Source organism: Solanum stenotomum, chromosome 3 (genome assembly GCF_019186545.1).
Source record: "Solanum stenotomum isolate F172 chromosome 3, ASM1918654v1, whole genome shotgun sequence".
NCBI classification, from domain to species: domain Eukaryota; kingdom Viridiplantae; phylum Streptophyta; class Magnoliopsida; order Solanales; family Solanaceae; genus Solanum; species Solanum stenotomum.
The window spans coordinates 4141762-4158563 of NC_064284.1; the positions used below are offsets into that span (position 1 = coordinate 4141762).

At 31.2% G+C, this 16802-nt stretch overlaps 2 protein-coding genes across 3 annotated transcripts; one reads left to right on the top strand and one right to left on the bottom strand.

Moving 5' to 3' along the window:
- Positions 1-1551: 1551 nt before the first annotated feature.
- LOC125860656 (thaumatin-like protein) lies at positions 1552-2931 on the bottom strand. Of its 2 annotated transcripts, none has more exons than XM_049540657.1 (3): positions 2713-2931; positions 2264-2629; positions 1552-1871 (listed from the first exon to the last, which is right to left on the bottom strand). In XM_049540657.1, the coding sequence occupies exons 1-3, from the start codon at positions 2780-2782 to the stop codon at positions 1570-1572; spliced, it is 738 nt and encodes a 245-aa protein (XP_049396614.1). In that variant the 5' UTR covers positions 2783-2931; the 3' UTR covers positions 1552-1569. The 2 variants fall into 2 exon arrangements, with proteins under 2 accessions (XP_049396614.1, XP_049396613.1); XM_049540656.1 differs by having other exon boundaries at positions 2264-2635; positions 2713-2930.
- Positions 2932-13939: 11008 nt separating this feature from the next.
- On the top strand, positions 13940-16802 carry LOC125859614 (WUSCHEL-related homeobox 1). The gene is made up of 4 exons (XM_049539397.1): positions 13940-14432; positions 14641-14982; positions 15481-15557; positions 16062-16802. Exons 1-4 carry the CDS (start codon positions 14249-14251, stop codon positions 16647-16649), a joined length of 1191 nt encoding a protein of 396 aa, XP_049395354.1. The 5' UTR covers positions 13940-14248; the 3' UTR covers positions 16650-16802.

A 16802-nucleotide genomic window follows, 5' to 3' on the forward strand; every position in this document is an offset into this window, starting at 1 on the left:
TCACGGTGGAGTAACAAATATTCTTTTATTCTTATTAAAAATATTGAGTTTGAATTTTGGATATAAAGTCACATGGTTGAAAATGTCTTATCCCTCAAAGCTAAACATTATGAGAGAATTCAAATTAATCGAAACCCAAAATTAGTGTCGATCATGGCGTGAGAAGCAAAAAGAAAAAAATAGCAAAACGACGCATGCAGTTAGAATGATTTCTTAAGACCAAAATTGAATCCGTGCATAATGTGAGTCCAATGAAATACAATTTTCGAACAAGAAATAGATAGAAAAGTTTTTGAGTAATAAAGTTAGAAAAAGAAATAGTTGTTAAAAATGAAATAAACAGCGAAAGCGGAGACATGTTGATTTTTTAAAATGAAATAACTCAATTTGAAACATTTTTCTGTCTTTTACCTCCTTTGTCCAACATGACACGTTACAAAGATTCCTCTGCAAAATACGACTTACTTTTTTCCACTGTTCATCATTAGGAGTACTAAACCCAACGTAGTAATTAATCGTATAACTTGCATAAATTTTGTATTAGGAGTACTAAATCCAACGTAGTAATTAATCGTATAACTTGCATAAATTTTGTAGCGTAAGAGTTAATTATATTATTTTCTTATATTTTTCATAATTACTTAAAATTTATGAATTTCGTATACATCATTAAACTTTCTAATACATCAATTGATAATTGGATATATAGGTGACAGATATATCAGAGAGGAGAGGGACATATCAGAGAGGGGATAGGATATTTGAATACATCACTAGACTTTCAAATACACCGATATAAATATGGATACATGGGTGAAGGATGTATCCGAAAAGAGATGGATATATCCAAGAAGGGAGAGAGGTATCCAAGAAGGGGATAGAGATGTATCCAAGAAAGTAGAATAACATATGTGAGAGTAAAATTTTGAAATTTCGTTAAATGATAAGAAATTTTAGAGATTATGATAAAATAAGATAGTGCATTTAGGTAAATTTTCGACAACCTTTCAAGTTGCTTATTTTCAAATTTAATTATTGTTAATAGATAATTTTATACAACCGTTGCTCTACGATCGAAAAGTGTTGGTCAAAGGCTTAATCGTTTAAATCTCAAAAGATAATTGTGAGTAAAATTATTCTGCAACTACCAAGACTAAAATTGTCTAGAATAATTGCTGCAATATATCACAACTTAGACATAATAACTAAATCTGATTACTGCTGCCAATTAATTAAAAAGGTCCACCACAAGTGACAATAATACTAATGGTGATCATTATAATACAAAATACCAGAAGTAATTAAGATTAATGCAGCTAGGAATCTAACCTAGAGAGATAAGATGAAAGACAAATACTTAGACATAATAACTAAATCTGATTACTGCTGCCAATTAATTAAAAAGGTCCACCACAAGTGACAATAATACTAATGGTGATCATTATAATACAAAATACCAGAAGTAATTAAGATAAACGCAGGCAGCTAGGAATCTAAGATGAAAGACAAAAATCAGGAGTACTATATATTTGATTTGATCTGATGAGAGTGAAAAAGAAGAAGACAAGATTAATGGTGAGGACAGAAAGTGAGGACGTAGCTGCTACCAGTGCAAGTGGAAATACTAGTGGGATCATCGTAAGCATATGAATAAGCTTTGGGGCAAGCAGTTTTGAATATCCTTGAGTAAGCTGTTGGCTTGCAAGTTTGTGGGTTACCAAAAGTTCCTGTGCAACAATATCTTGGTGAATTGAAAGCTGAACATGCACTCTTGCAAGCCACCACTTGACTCTTGTCATGAGAACGAACTTGTAGACCTGCTGGACACATTGTGTTCAAGTCACTCACACATCCAGCATAGCTGCATTTCCCTGTCAAAACAGAAGAATTTTTTTTTATCAACAATGCCAGAAATTTGATTTTCTTCCGCTTGATATTCGGTATTCGCATTGGGGTAACCGGCTAATCTGAAGTGGATTTTTGCTACTGTAAAGGCAAAATCAACAAACCCCTAGAAAAGATCCACTCATACAATTGTAGATCTAGAACTGAAAATTCATCTAATCAACTAACGGAGCTATTATTATTATTGTTTGATCTAAAACTATCAACCAACCTAATACTCGAGAAAAGAAAAGGGAAAGGGGTAATAATTTACATAATGACGAAATTAACCCTGCTACGAAACTGAGAACTTGAAGAAAAAAAGAAGTATAATCAAGGACAAATAAGTCATTTAAATATTTTTAGGCATGATTCTCACCTTTGCCTCTAACTGGAGTTACAGAAATGGCGAGATTGTAACCATCTACGAGACTCACATCGTAGAAATCCTGTTCATTGCCCAGAGTAATCTCAGCCAGTGTAGCCGGAGGGGTCCCACCAATTCCATTACAAAAAAGTGAACCACCACAGTCCCCAGTTGCACAGCGTCCACGGCCAGTAGCATCAAAAGCGCATCCATGACGTCCCCAAACTCTACCGGACCATCCAACCGGCATACTAAGTCTGTATGCCTTATTCGGCGGAAGCTTAAACCCTCCACGAGCCAGAATCGGCTTACCTGCACTTGGCTGGATTCCTGGCCACACCGGGTGGCTACATTTGTTCAACAATGTCATTGTTGTAGCTGAAACTGAACCAAAAATACTAGCATTAGTAAGAAAAATTAAAGCAGACAAATAGCTATTCGTGCAGGAAATGAGTGTGTACCTGAAATGTGGGAAGCAAAGATGGTGAAAAAGGCCAAAACTAGAAAGAGTGTGAGAAATCGATCTGCCATGGCTGAAATTATGGAGAAAGCTGGATGCAGCAAAATGCTAGCAAGAAGTGTGTACACCAGTTAGGTAATGGCAAATAGAAATGGGCTTTTTATAGAAAAAGCAATAAGTAAGAAACAGAGAGAAATGGAGATATACTAAAATGTAGGGTTACTTTGTATACTGAGAATGACAAAATTGGGAGAGTGATAAAAAAGATGGTGAACGGTAATTAAGTGGGCCTTTTGTGAATAAATGAAAGTTGCTAGCTGTAAAAGTTAAAAAAACGGAAAAAGATCAAAAGAGTTCTCTTTAGTTTCTTTTTCTACTTCCTTCAATTCTTATTTACTTGTCATCATTTTAAATTTTACCATTATACCCTATCTAATGTTTTCTAAGTTAAGTTTTTAATAAATGAACATGAATTATTTATAAACTAAAAACTATCAAAAATAAAATAGAAAAAGAGTGTCACTATGTATTGATTTTGTGAAGTGACAACTGACAAATATTAAGAGACATTTATTTTTAATAATGATAACATTTAAATAGGAATAGTGAAAATATTATTTATTACGACAATAATTTTAAAATGAATAACTCAAATTATGTGTATTCAGACTTCGAGGGTTTAATAAGCTTTTCTTTTTCTTTGATTGTGAATTTTGTACATGTCTTTTGAATATTCTAAAAATCCAACTTGATAGCATTCTAATAAAACCATGTTTTTGACACCCCTTCGCTTAAACATGCATTCGACCCGTTATCATACCTTAACTTCGATTAATTCAGATTGCATTAGCAATTTGATCATTAAAGATTTGTTTCCTCTACTTCTCAAATTTCTAGCCTAAAATTAATCCCAAATGTTGGGTAGAGACTAGAGAGGAGACCCAACAAGGGGAGATCAATGAAGAGATGCAGTAGTAGATACTTGCATGTAATGTCAGTTGTTAGCACATAATAAATGCAAAGATGGAATCTTGACATAATAATTGTACTAGATAAAAGAATAAAACAATGTACTCCTTCCGTCCCATTTTATGTGACACCATTTTCTTTTTGATCAGTTCCAAAAGAATGTCACATTTCCTTATATGGTAAGTATTTAAAGGTACAATTTTTCTTTTACCCTTGTTGATCCCACTTAATCTTACACGGGAAAAGGGTCTGATATACCCCTCAACTTTGTCATTTAGAGCTAATATATCCCTCGTTATGAAAATGACTCATATATACCCCTACTTATATACAAATGACTCACATATACCCTTTTCCTCTAACGGAAATGAAAAAAATTAATTTCAGGTTAATTTTTTATTATTTTTAAAAAATATATATATAATCCCATATGAGTATATTTAATCCTCCTCAAACATATATATTTTTTTAACTTTTTTTTTTGGTTTCAATGACTAATTTAGATTTATTATTTTGATGGTCAAATTTATTTATGTTTCACTAATATTCTTATAAAACTTATTATAGATGACCAAATTGTTTTCTTCAAATACAAAAATTAAATTACAATATAGACCAAAAAAATAAAATTTTAAATTATAATATGGCCACAAAATAATAGTTTTAAATTTTTTTCTTTACACTAAGGAATGAAAGAAAAAAATAAAATAAGAATAAGAAACTCAAATAATTATAATAAAAGAAGTCAAAAAATAATTTATGAATAAAAAAGATTAAAATATACCTTGAACTTTGCTAGAAGAATCATATATACCCCTAAATAATTTTTAAGAAAATTAAAAGTCAAAAATATAAATTTAAACTAACTTTTTCACTTCCATTAAATAAAGGGTATATGTGAGCTCATTTTGTAACTGTAGGGGTATATGTGAGTCGTTTGTATAACGGTAAGGATATATATGAACCACTTTCATAACGAGGGGCATATCAGTTCCAAATGACAAAGTTGATGGGTATATCAGGCCCTTTTCCCATCTTACAATAATACATCAATATATTTATGCAAAGAGAGAAAAGTGAGTCTACTTTTTAAAGGGCAATTTGGTAAACATTTCAAAGTCTTCATTTATTTCTTAAACTCCGTGCCTGATCAAATATTGCCACATAAAATGAGACGGAGGGTGCAATTATTAGAGTATTACTTCCGTTTTCTTATTATTGGATGTACAGTGACTTGACAACATCTTCTAAGAATTTTTTTACGACAAATGTATTTTATTAAACTAATTTTAGTAATTATATTTTAAAATTTTATAATAAATTATTATTAATATAGTTATTTAATACACCCTCTAGTCTAGTGACGTAGATATAAATAAAAAACAGTGGTCAATGGAATATTATTCGTTTAAAAATTTTATTATATATAATTTTCATGTTGGAGGTCTCAAGTTCCTTGAGATTTCCATGTTAGAGGTCTCAAGTTTGAAACTCCTTACCAACAAAAGCAAAGGGTTTGTCTTCTAAGTTGAGCTTGTCGCACTAGGTTTGCTTAATACGAGTTACCTTTCGTACGTGGTTTGCGAGCTATTGCATAGAAGCACAGGTTTTATCCCGTGCGCACTCATAGAATGGATAACGACTTAGAATTTTCCTTGTCATAAAAAAAATTTCTAACTTTAGGAGATTGTGTTTTCCTTGTCATAACTTTTTTTTAACTCTAGGAGATTATAATATGGGGAATTGAACCTTCACAAACAATATGAGAGTTAAGGTAATCAACCAACTATACTACAAAAATAATTCTCCTTTCTTTTTCCCTTTTTCAAAATTTAATGCGAAAAATCAAATTTTCATAATAAAATAGAGTTGAGGCGACGGTCAATCAAATGAGCTACTGGATTTTCATTACTATTCTATTTTATATTAAGTAAATTATTAAAATATACGAGTACTAAAGATAATTATAAGAATAACCTACTTGAACAAGTAAAGATAATTGATCAAAAAAATAGTACTCTTCTTGTCCACTATTTATGTGATTAACTTTTCTTTTTAGTAGTTTAAAAAAATAAAATATTTTTATATTAAATAATAATTTTACTATAAAATATCTATTTTACTTTTAATAAAATGATTTACTGCCTCACAAAGTAATTATGGAAGTATAAATGAAGAGCAAGTGAGTGGGGGGAATGAGATGAGAAAGGTGCACATGAATCGAGGGAGGCGTCAGAGTTGTCCGCACCCTTAAAAAAAGTTCACATGCTTCAAGGAATCATCTTCTTCTGTTGCTTCCCACTTTTATTTCAACAACAAAAAAAAATCAGTTTCTTTTGCTATACATATATGATATAGTATGTACTCTGAACTTCTCAGCGATTCTTTATAGGTATTGTTGTCTTTTGTATCAAAGATCTACTAACTTGTTTAAATAATGGACTACTTTCAATTATTAATTATGTCAAGAACAAAGATTTATATAAGACTAGTGTTATTAATTAAAATATGTTTGACATAGATCTCTGTCTCCGACCTATTCTAATTTATAGGGAAAATAAAAGCTGCACTGCCCGATATTAGTCCATGGCTTATTTAGCTGTTTTTTATGGTTGAAAAAAACGCAAGTTAAAAGGAGTATTTTTGGGCAATATTAAATAATAATATACTCCAAAATAAATAAATTTTAGAGGTATGAGACACCTTTTTATAGAGAGTTTATTATACTAGTTAAGGAATTACTATTTGACAATACTAATTACTAGACAAGTTTTTGACACGTGTTATTTGCTTTGGAAAAATCTTTTTGGCAAGAAAATTTGATCAAAATGGTATTTTATCTATGTTATTTTACCTTTTTGAACATTTTTATTTTTCTAACTTTAATATCTTTTAATTAAAAAATGGAAAAAAGATTAGTTTATTTTAAAATAAAAAAAACATTATACACTTTTTAAATTTCTGGCCAAATTTTCTGACCATTTAACATTACCGTATATTTAAAAAAATATAACACTACCCATTTTTGTTCATTTTAATGTAAAACTTTTTTTAAAAGCTTGACAATTTAAAAGTCGGTAAAGAGGGTCCCTTCGACTTTACCTCGTCGATCCGCCTTTGAAGGTCACAATAAAACATGTAAACGTAGTTGATTCCCCAAATTTACTAATATGATGCAAATTAGTAGAGCTAAGAGCATGTTGGCTTCTTATTCCTTTAATTACTTTTTGTAAATTTAGAAAGAAAATATTAATAAATCATTAATTAAATGACATTTTCATAAATCACTGATTTGGGCCCAATTTTGGGCTGAAACACAAGGCCCAAGATCTTACCTTTTCCTCTGCCATACTGAGAACTCATTGCATAACCTGACTATAGGCTCAGATAGCCTATAAAAAGCTGGGCCCAAGAACGATTTTTCTGTGTCCAAGCTATGAAAATCTGTTTGGGCCTATAAACCAAAAAGAGCTAGATTTGTGCAAATAGAGTCATTTAAGACCGTCCTATTTAACTTTTGGGCAAACAACACAAATCTCGCTATTTTTCTCACGTTTAAGAAATATGTGCAAAAGTAACTCCCACACTATACACCTGATTGATTGAAAATTATCACTTTCATCATTCATAATCTTCATTCTACCTATCATTTTTGTTCACAAGTCGTGCGAATTGGCGCACGACTTGACTTGTTCACACGCTTATGCATGTACATGAATACTTCAGTACAATTTTAGTTCATCCAATTTTAAATAGTTTACATAACTCGTGAATTGAAAAAGATTTATTTGTGTTGTTCAATTGTTAACAAGTTTTGCCGGACCAGCTGATATGGGTGATGTGGGGATTCTGCACATTAGAATGGGCCGCCTTTCTGATTCGACAAGAGTCCATTAAGCTGTGAGGTGGCCCAAAAGGTTGCAGGATTTATCTAATTTTATTGGAAAAATTACAGAAATCTCACATTTTAATTTACTTATTACTATTATCTCCTATAAGTTTTACAAATTTTCAAAATCCCTCATTTTCGCGCATCAGATTAATGTATCAACGCTTATATTATTGTATCTCGCGCATCAGATTAATGTATCAACGCTTATATTATTGTATCTCGCGCATCAAATTAATGTATCAGAGCTATAGAAGTGCTGATACATGCGCGATATATAATAATATAAGCGCTGATACATTAATTTGATGCGCGAGATACAATAATATAAGCGTTGAAACATTAATCTGATGCGCAAGATGCAATAATATAAGCGCTGATACACTAATTTGATGCGCGAAAATGAGAGATTTCTATAATTATAAACTTTTAAGGGATAAATTGTAATTTTGCCTTTAAAGTGTGTAATTTATGTAATTTTCCCAATTTTATTTCTTTAGCTCAAACTTGAAACGTCATATTAAAGTTTGAGGGGGTACTTCTCAAATTTTTGGTGGTGCAATTATGTATGTTATTGCTACATATATCCAAAAATAATTTTTGAATTGTTTAGATTGGAAAATTCTATATCACTTTTTCGTTGATAATTATTTTTTAGAAAGAACTGTTATAGAAATGTCAATATCTTTTTTCTTAGTATTCCCTCCGTTGTAATTTAATTATTTATTTTTGACTTAGCATAAAAAAATTTAAAAAATAAAAAGTACTTTCGAATTTTGTGATTTTAAACAAAAGATATGTGGAATGTAATTTAAACACGTCATGTCTAAAGTTAAAATCAAATTGTTATAAAAAAGGTACAGAGATATTTTTTCCCCAAGCAAATTAAAATGAGAAGTAAACTAAATAAATTGGAACTAAAAACAAATATTTATTTTGGATTTTTGTATCGTGAAATAGTTGTCGTACCTCCGGAATCCGAATCTTGATTTTCCCTGTCCGGTCTTAGGTGATTGATTATATGTACAATTTTGTATGTATATATATCCGATAGCGAATTCGAATGTCACATGTGGGCTTTAGTTATATAGAAGCTCAATTAGATCTAAAATCAATTAAAGATTGTTTCGCACCAAGTTCATATGATTTCTAATTGTTTTGGGTTACTGGATAAATTAGTTGGAAGGAGGAATATTTTTAACCCAAAATTTATTATTAAGGACGATCGCAATTCAAATCATTTTCAATACGTCAAGAGCTGACTGTTTTTCGATTCATAGATTAGAATGGCATCGGAAAACAGTAGCTTCAATCACCATCGAATTTTTATCTGGGACCATATTTTATATATACATATAGCTGGGCAAAGGCTGGAATAGTCTTCATACAGTGTCTCCAAGATCCCTGCTTTGTCTTGGTTATATCAAAAAAGAATTTCAGTTCGACTAATTTTGAATTTGTGCCTTGAAGTCTCATATTGTGTGTAAAGCGCCACTCTGTATTCAAGGGGAATTCAAACTTGAGATTTCTAATTAATAATGATGTGCTTTTGAAACTTTTAGTAGCCGTGTCACATTTTAAAATGAAAATAAGGAAATAAAATATCATAACGTCATATAAAAAAAATAGTACAAATAAAGTATATATTACCATAACAGTCCTCAATGATTTGTCATTTTATTTATTCAAACTAATCACGTTAAGAATTATACTAAATATATTTTTTCTATGTAAAACACCAGCCGATTAATATATTAAAAAAGTCATCATTAATTTGATTTCAATATTCGATTTAAATCGGTTTATCATCGAAAAATTAAAAAACATAGCATCTATCTAACTAAAAAAAGTAATAATATTAATTAGTAGATATTTGTGCTTTATTTTTAAAAAAAGGCCGCTAGACACCTTATTTACACTCTGTTTGGATCATTGTTACCCATTGTTTCATAATGTATTGTATTGTATTGTACTCTATTGTAATGTATTGTATGGTAGATACAATGTTTGGCTAGATTGTATTGTTTGTTATTGTTTACTAGGGTAGGAGGTTTGATTAGAATTAAATAATATAAGGTAAAGGGTAAAATAGTATTTTGAAATATTATGTAAAGATATAATTGAAAAAAGGAATTAAGTAACAATGGGAACACACCAAATTGGTTGTTCCATAAAATAGAGATTTTCATTATTATGTAACAACGAAATTTAACCGTACAATACAATACATTTTAAGTAACAATCAAAACAAACATTGTAGGTACAATAACGATACGATACGATACAATAGTAATAATATTAATTAGTAGTAGATATTTGTCCTTTATTTTTAAAGAAAGGCCGCTAACACCCCATCTAGTGTCTAACGGAATTAATTTGAAAAATAATAATAAAAATAAAAAAATAAAAAAAAATAAAAAATATATATATAAGAATATTATGAAATTGAGTAGGAAGTATTCAATATTTTCTTGTATTTGGTAAAAAAATTATTTGAAATGAAGAAGATAGTGAAGAAAGACCGTTAGATTCAACCACAAAACGTGTATTAAATAGGTCTTTTATTTTTTGTATCTATTTCATAAAAATATTTGATAAAGCAGTGTCACGTGACACTCCTTAGCCTAACATAAATTCACCACTACTAAATAAGAATAAAAGAATATTTAAAGCTCCACCACAATTTGTTATCAACTATCCAATCTCTTTCCTCTTTTACTCTTTTCTTTTGTTCTGGCCAGTCCAAGGACAATCAAACCATTTCTGAACCCCTTTTAACAAATAAAATAAGAAGAAAATTATATATAATATATATATTTTTACTAGCTAGCCTATGGGGAATGAAAATTTAGTTTGTGCTTTGGGAAAGGGGAAGAAAAAAAAAAGTGAGTAGTAGCTAGAGACATATTTATGTAAAGCCTAGGACTGTACAAGCTATGTTAGTAAACATGAAATATCCAGAGTTATAGAGGTTGACTCTTTTTGGGCATGCAAAAAATCAGTGGTTATTTTAATAAATTACAAATTCTGCAAACAGTTTGCTCGATACTGATTTTTCATGACGATACAGAATACTTACTGCTCACACTCCATTTAATAGTAGTAATTAAATAGCACTATATATATAAAAATATATATTGTTATTGTATATAGATATGCTCATATCATTTCATAATAATGGCCATGCAGGTGGATACAGGGTGGGGAAGGAGTTGTACTGAACAACATTGGAAATTTGGAATCATGTGGCCGGCTAGCTAATATTATTTTATTATTACAAGAGAAATGCATGAAGTTGAATTCCAATTGGAACATTGGCACCGATGAAGGATGTGATAGAATGATAAATACTCCTTTATTCTTAATGAGAAGTTTTAGATTTGAGTTCCTGCATGTCATGAAGAAGCTCTTTTTGAGCATTTTCTGGCGCGAATTTAAATTTAATCCGACTTCGATACTAATATCAGATGAAAAAGTCAAAACAAATAAATTGGGACATGTGGGACTTTCGTGAAATGTTATAAATTGTAATTGGAATTTCATTTTAATCAATTAAATTTTGGCCATTAATTTTCACCCATGTAATGCGTCTTCAATCCAAACAAAAACTTGGAGAAAATAAAAAAAAGAGAAAAGAAGAGGAATTAGATTCACGAAATATTTAATTAATGACACAGTCTCAATTAAGGATCAGTACAAAACAGTCATTTTCCTTGCAAGTTAACATACCACTCTATTAATTGCTCCCTGTTACCGGCGGTGTAGTTTCACATCAGAATTAATTGAAACAAGATCGAGGCTTCATGGCTCCTCACTCAGACAAAGGCATATAATAATAATGAAAAAAAAATAATGAGCTTTTTAAGAATAAAAGCAAAAGTTTTTAAAAATAATTGAAATAAAAATGTCTAATAAAATATTTTGATTATCATGTGTTCTAAAGGGCACCTCTTCAATAAATCAGGACAAAGCGATTGATTCAGTTGAGAGCGTAGCGTAGGAGATACATATAAGATGACCATCAACGGACAAAAGCCTTTCATTATTATTATTCATTTTTATGCTTCAATCGGGTCTATATTCAAATTTGAATGATATCAATCGAGATGGCTTTTCCAGGGACTAACCTCTTCCCTGAGGCAATCCCTGGGTCAATTAAAAATACAATAGTATAATTTAAGTATCTAAATAAAATTTTATTTTATGATAAATGTAAAGAAGAATTTATGCGACATTATTTTTTTTATAATTTTTTAAAAATTTATCCTCAAAGGAATGTCACATTTCTACAATTAGAAATAATTTAACTTAAAGATTTCTTTTTACTTTTAATAAAATGCTTTATAAAAGTTTCAAAAGTTTATCAAGTCAAACGTAACATACAAATCGGGAGAGAGGGAGCAATAAATATATATCATCACATGATAATTTGGATGTTATGATAAGTAAGATTGTCTATTGGACGGCTCAGTTTTATTTTGATGAAGTTTATCTATTATCGATTTGTAGACAGGCTAAACCGTTATGGAATTATTAAGTATCGGTTTATCGATTTACAGACATGCTAAACTGCTATAGAATTAAAACCATTCATAGATTAGTTTTTTTATTTGTAGACATGTTAAATTGTTATAAAATTATTAAGATATCATTTTATCGATTATCGTTTATTAATCGTTATCGACTTGGTTATTAATTTAACCATTAAGATTTCACATAAAAGTCATTGAAAAATCACTTAGAAAACAAGGTGACAAACCAAATGAAATAAGTTGACTATTACACATCTTGCTCATAAATAAATACTAACAGTTTGTAGAATAATCGAAAATTTGAGATAGTGAAAAATGAAAGTATGAAATTAAATACTAAGTCAAGAACTTTAGATATACCAAATGATATAAATATAATTTATCAATTTACTATCTATTTATAGAAAAAAACGTCAAACCATTAAGAGAAAACACATAAAAATCCGCCTGAACTTGGCACGAGAACTTACTTTAGTACTTAAACTACACGAGTGTTTAAATACCCCATTAACATATTTGAAGTGAATTATTTTCAACCCTCTGAACACCAGCCGAGGTGAAGGCTGGGCATTGTTATGCACGCCCGTTTTCATTCGTCCACGTCGCAAAGTTTTTATAAATATCTTACCAGTTTTGTATAATTCACTCGTTCCCAAAAAAGAACCCGACCCATTTCTAAACAAATATCCCTAAATCTCCAACCCCCATTTTCATTCTCTGAAGGATTTGCTTTTCGAATTTGTGGTGTTTCTCGACTAAAATAAAGTTACCAGGTTAGTAATCTTCATTTGGATGGTTGTAGCATTTGATTGAGTTTAGGATTTTCGTCAAGCTTAATTAGTTTTTTTTAATCTTTTCAAAATAATAGATGAAGAAGAATAAGTTTGAATTTTACCTTTCGAAGAACAATTATTCCTTCAAAGATTCAACTTTTAGGTTTGAAGAGCTAAGATTTGAGATCAATCAAGAAAAAGATAATAAATTAGGCCACCATTTTTGGATGATTAAATTGGTGAGTGAGAAGAGGAAATTAGGGTTCTTTGAATTTGAAGATTCTTCTTCAAATGGGTCATGAGTCGGATATTACCTTTGAAGGGGCAAATTTAATTTTTTTTAAAAGTTAAAAGGTAAATAACGCGTTGTTATTCAGAGGGTTGAAAATAATTCACTTCAAATAAATAAGGGGTATTTGAAGACCCGTATAATTTAAGTACTAAAGTAAGTTTTCGTGTCAAATTCAGAATTTTTTTAATGTATTATCTCAACCATTAAAAACGAATAATTCAATATCGATAACCAATAATCCATTACCTATTGTAAAGAAACATGGTTATACCAAATTAAGTTGAGTAAAAAAGTGTTGATTAATATTTTAGGGGAGGGGGAGGGGGTAAGGAGGCAGTTCGGATTGAGAATAAGTGTGAAAGGGAGAGGACAGAAGAAGAACAATAAATGAGGGCTAAGTGATGAGGAGCTTATCATAACCCTCATCATCGTCACGTCGTTTTTCATTCACATTTATCGATAACCTCTCTTCCTCCTCCTCCTCCTCGATCTTCTTCTTCTCCCAGAATTCCACGCCTTCTTCAACAATTCTCTTTCTTTCTTTTTGTTTCATTCTCTAAATTCTCTATTCCCCTTTTTCCCTTTTCTCTTCCATCCATTTTGCTTTTCTTCAATTCTCTCTTTCCTCTCTGTCTAATTTGTCTCCTACACAATTGATACATATTTTATATCCTCCCTATACTCTATCCTACTAACCTATTCCTAAATATTAAGCTAGTCAACCTCATGTTTTGCTCATGACTTTTGTTTCAATTTAAACCAACACCATTTCTTTTTCTGTCTTAATTCCCTTCTCTCTCTCTCTCTTTCTGTCTCTATTGTTCCATCTCTTTCTCCTGAAACTTGCCAAATTCCTTGTGTTCAGCTCCCTTAAAAGTCACCCCATTTCATTCTCTTCCTTATTCCCCTCTCTCTTTTACTTTTTTTTTTTTTTTTTTATTAAAACCATTACCAAACATTATGCCCTTTTCTTACTTTTAACCTTGAAGGAACAACTAATTGCCTTGATCTTACTCAAAAACAAAAATCATATCAGTTGTTTCCTTTTTAGGTAATCAAATATTTCTCTAGACACAAAAGAAATGTGGATGATGGGTTACAACGACGGAGGAGATTTTAACTTGCCGGATTCGTTTAATGGAAGAAAGCTTCGTCCACTAATGCCAAGAGTACCTCATGCTCCTACGGCTACTGCTACTAATCCAACTAATTGCTTAAGAAATTTTAATGGAGAAAACTTTATTGCACTTAATCATCATCAGCTCGGTATAATTTTATTCTACTCTTATTTTTTTATCCTCTTTGTACATAGAGATGTCTTTCTACTTTTTCTCTTTTTTGCCTTTCCTTTCCTTTACTGCATGCGTGACACTGATACTTCGTACATACAAAACTCAATTTATCGACAGATCTAACGACTATCCATACATTTTTAATTTATTGGTCTGTGATTTTTTTATTTTTTTGGACGCAGCTATGAGTGAGCAAAATAAGAGAGATTTCAATACCCAATTAGTAGTGAGCTCACGTTGGAATCCAACTCCAGAACAACTGCAAACGCTGGAAGAGTTGTATCGACGCGGCACGAGAACTCCGTCAGCTGAACAGATTCAGCACATCACTGCTCAACTTCGACGTTATGGGAAAATTGAAGGTAAAAATGTTTTCTACTGGTTTCAAAATCATAAGGCTAGGGAACGCCAAAAACGACGCCGTCAACTTGAATCTTCTGCTAATGGTAACGGTAATGGTGGTGGTGGTGATGATCAGTCTCAGAGTAATTGTAACGCTGAAAATACTGAAAGAAAAGAATCAGGTACAGTTTTCAACAATTTCTACTTGTAATTTTCCATTGAAAGGGGTTCAGTTTGGAACTGTCCGTAAACATGGATTGAACTCAAAAAAAATTATTTTAATTATATTTATGTGTGATAATCTTAATCACATAAATTGTGACGAAGGGAATATTATGCTTTGAATTATTTTTTTGTTTTCTGAGGGAATCCATCAGAATTGTAGCGTGAGAAGTACATGAGCATGCAAGTTAACAAAAGGCGACATGCGATGAGAATGATACATGAAAGAGAGAAATTTGTTTGATAGTGTGTGATGATACACTAAATATTCTCTTTCTTTTTATTTTTTCTCTTGCTATGCCCACTTTGTATTTTTTGTTGTTATTCAAAGATGTATTGTAAAGTTGCATTCTGTGTTAGGATTTGAGATATGCTTTTTCTTCCATTCCGATTGTTGCTTATTAGAGATGAAAAAGTTTCTTTACTCTTATTTTTTGTTTTTGTGTTTGTCCTCGCAGGGGCAAATAGGACAGTTTTTGAAATTGAACAGACCAAGCACTGGCCATCCCCAACAAACTGCAGTACTCTTGCAGAGGTCCTCCCTCCCCTCATTCCTTCCTCTATTTTTTTTCACTTTTCTCTTTCCTTAGACTCTTCCATTCTCTTTTTCATAACCAAAAAGTAAATTAACATTCTCTAAACATGTCATTATGTTGTTATGATTTGTAAAGAAAAATAGAGTAATCAAAACATTATTTCTTGGAAAATATAAAAGTTGTTTAAAAGCTGTACTGAGTCTATGAGAAATAGGGTTTTGGGATTTTGTGCTAATTTGGATTTCATTAAAAAAAAAGTGATGGATATGGGCACCCATGATCCGATTTCTGTAGTCATATCACGAAAAGACGTTTGCATAACCTCTTCCGTGAAATTTGACTTTCCATTTAGGCTTAGGTATATGCTCTATCAAATCAAATTTGTATACTATGTGCCTAGCTATGATGAACAATGGTCAAAATAGGATTGTTACTTTTTTCATCACTAGTTGCATGGAATAGTTGATAATCTTTTTGAAATATTGCAATAAATATTGATGCAGAAAACTGCAGCAAAAACAAAGGTAGCAGCAACAGCGGCAGGAGCAACAGCAGCAGCAGCAGCGGCAGGAGTGGCAGAATCATGTAGAGTAGCAGCAGCAGAAAGATGGATACCATTCGACGAAGGAGAACAAAGAAGGAGCCTATTAGCAGAAAGGAATGCCACGTGGCAGATGATGCATTTGTCTTGTTCACCACCCACCACCACCAACAACACCAATTTTGCAACAATTTGTAGTAATACTAATATCACTACTGCAACTTGTACTCCAATTATAAGGAGTTGTCCATCAACGCCAAGAACAATTGACCATCAGACAAAACAACTTTTCAAGCCCAAAGATCATCTGAACTTCTTTATTGCACCTTTCAGATGTGATCAAAAACACGAAAACATCATCGGAGACGATGAAGAAGGCCATGGTCATGAAGCACAGACCCTTGAATTATTTCCCCTCCGCAGCAGCAATGACAACAATGATGAAAATAATTTTTCAGACAAGGGTGAAATTGGGGCCGCTGCGAACTTGAATAATAATTTTAGCGGTAGTCATTATCAGTTTTTTGAGTTCCTTCCACTCAAAAACTGAAGGATACCTAGACATGAGTAATTAGATGTTGACTATTTATGTAACTTGAAATTTATGATGGGATTTCCACCCCCTATTATTATTATTATCTATAGCAATGATGTTGTTCAATGCGATGTAACGTTTATTGAAATCAAAGTTTGCCTTAAAATG

What these genes read in the sequence shown, in the direction of transcription:
- LOC125860656 (XM_049540656.1), bottom strand. Translation starts at nt 2,782, where the DNA reads ATGGCAGATCGATTTCTCACACTCTTTCTAGTTTTGGCCTTTTTCACC. An exon ending in CTTTGCTTCCCACATTTCAG is followed by an intron (nt 2,636 to 2,712) that starts GTACACACTCAT and finishes TTTTTGGTTCAG; the next exon opens with TTTCAGCTACAACAATGACA. An exon ending in AACTCCAGTTAGAGGCAAAG is followed by an intron (nt 1,872 to 2,263) that starts GTGAGAATCATG and finishes CTGTTTTGACAG; the next exon opens with GGAAATGCAGCTATGCTGGA.
- LOC125859614 (XM_049539397.1), top strand. Translation starts at nt 14,249, where the DNA reads ATGTGGATGATGGGTTACAACGACGGAGGAGATTTTAACTTGCCGGAT. An exon ending in TACTGAAAGAAAAGAATCAG is followed by an intron (nt 14,983 to 15,480) that starts GTACAGTTTTCA and finishes TTGTCCTCGCAG; the next exon opens with GGGCAAATAGGACAGTTTTT. An exon ending in ACTGCAGTACTCTTGCAGAG is followed by an intron (nt 15,558 to 16,061) that starts GTCCTCCCTCCC and finishes ATATTGATGCAG; the next exon opens with AAAACTGCAGCAAAAACAAA.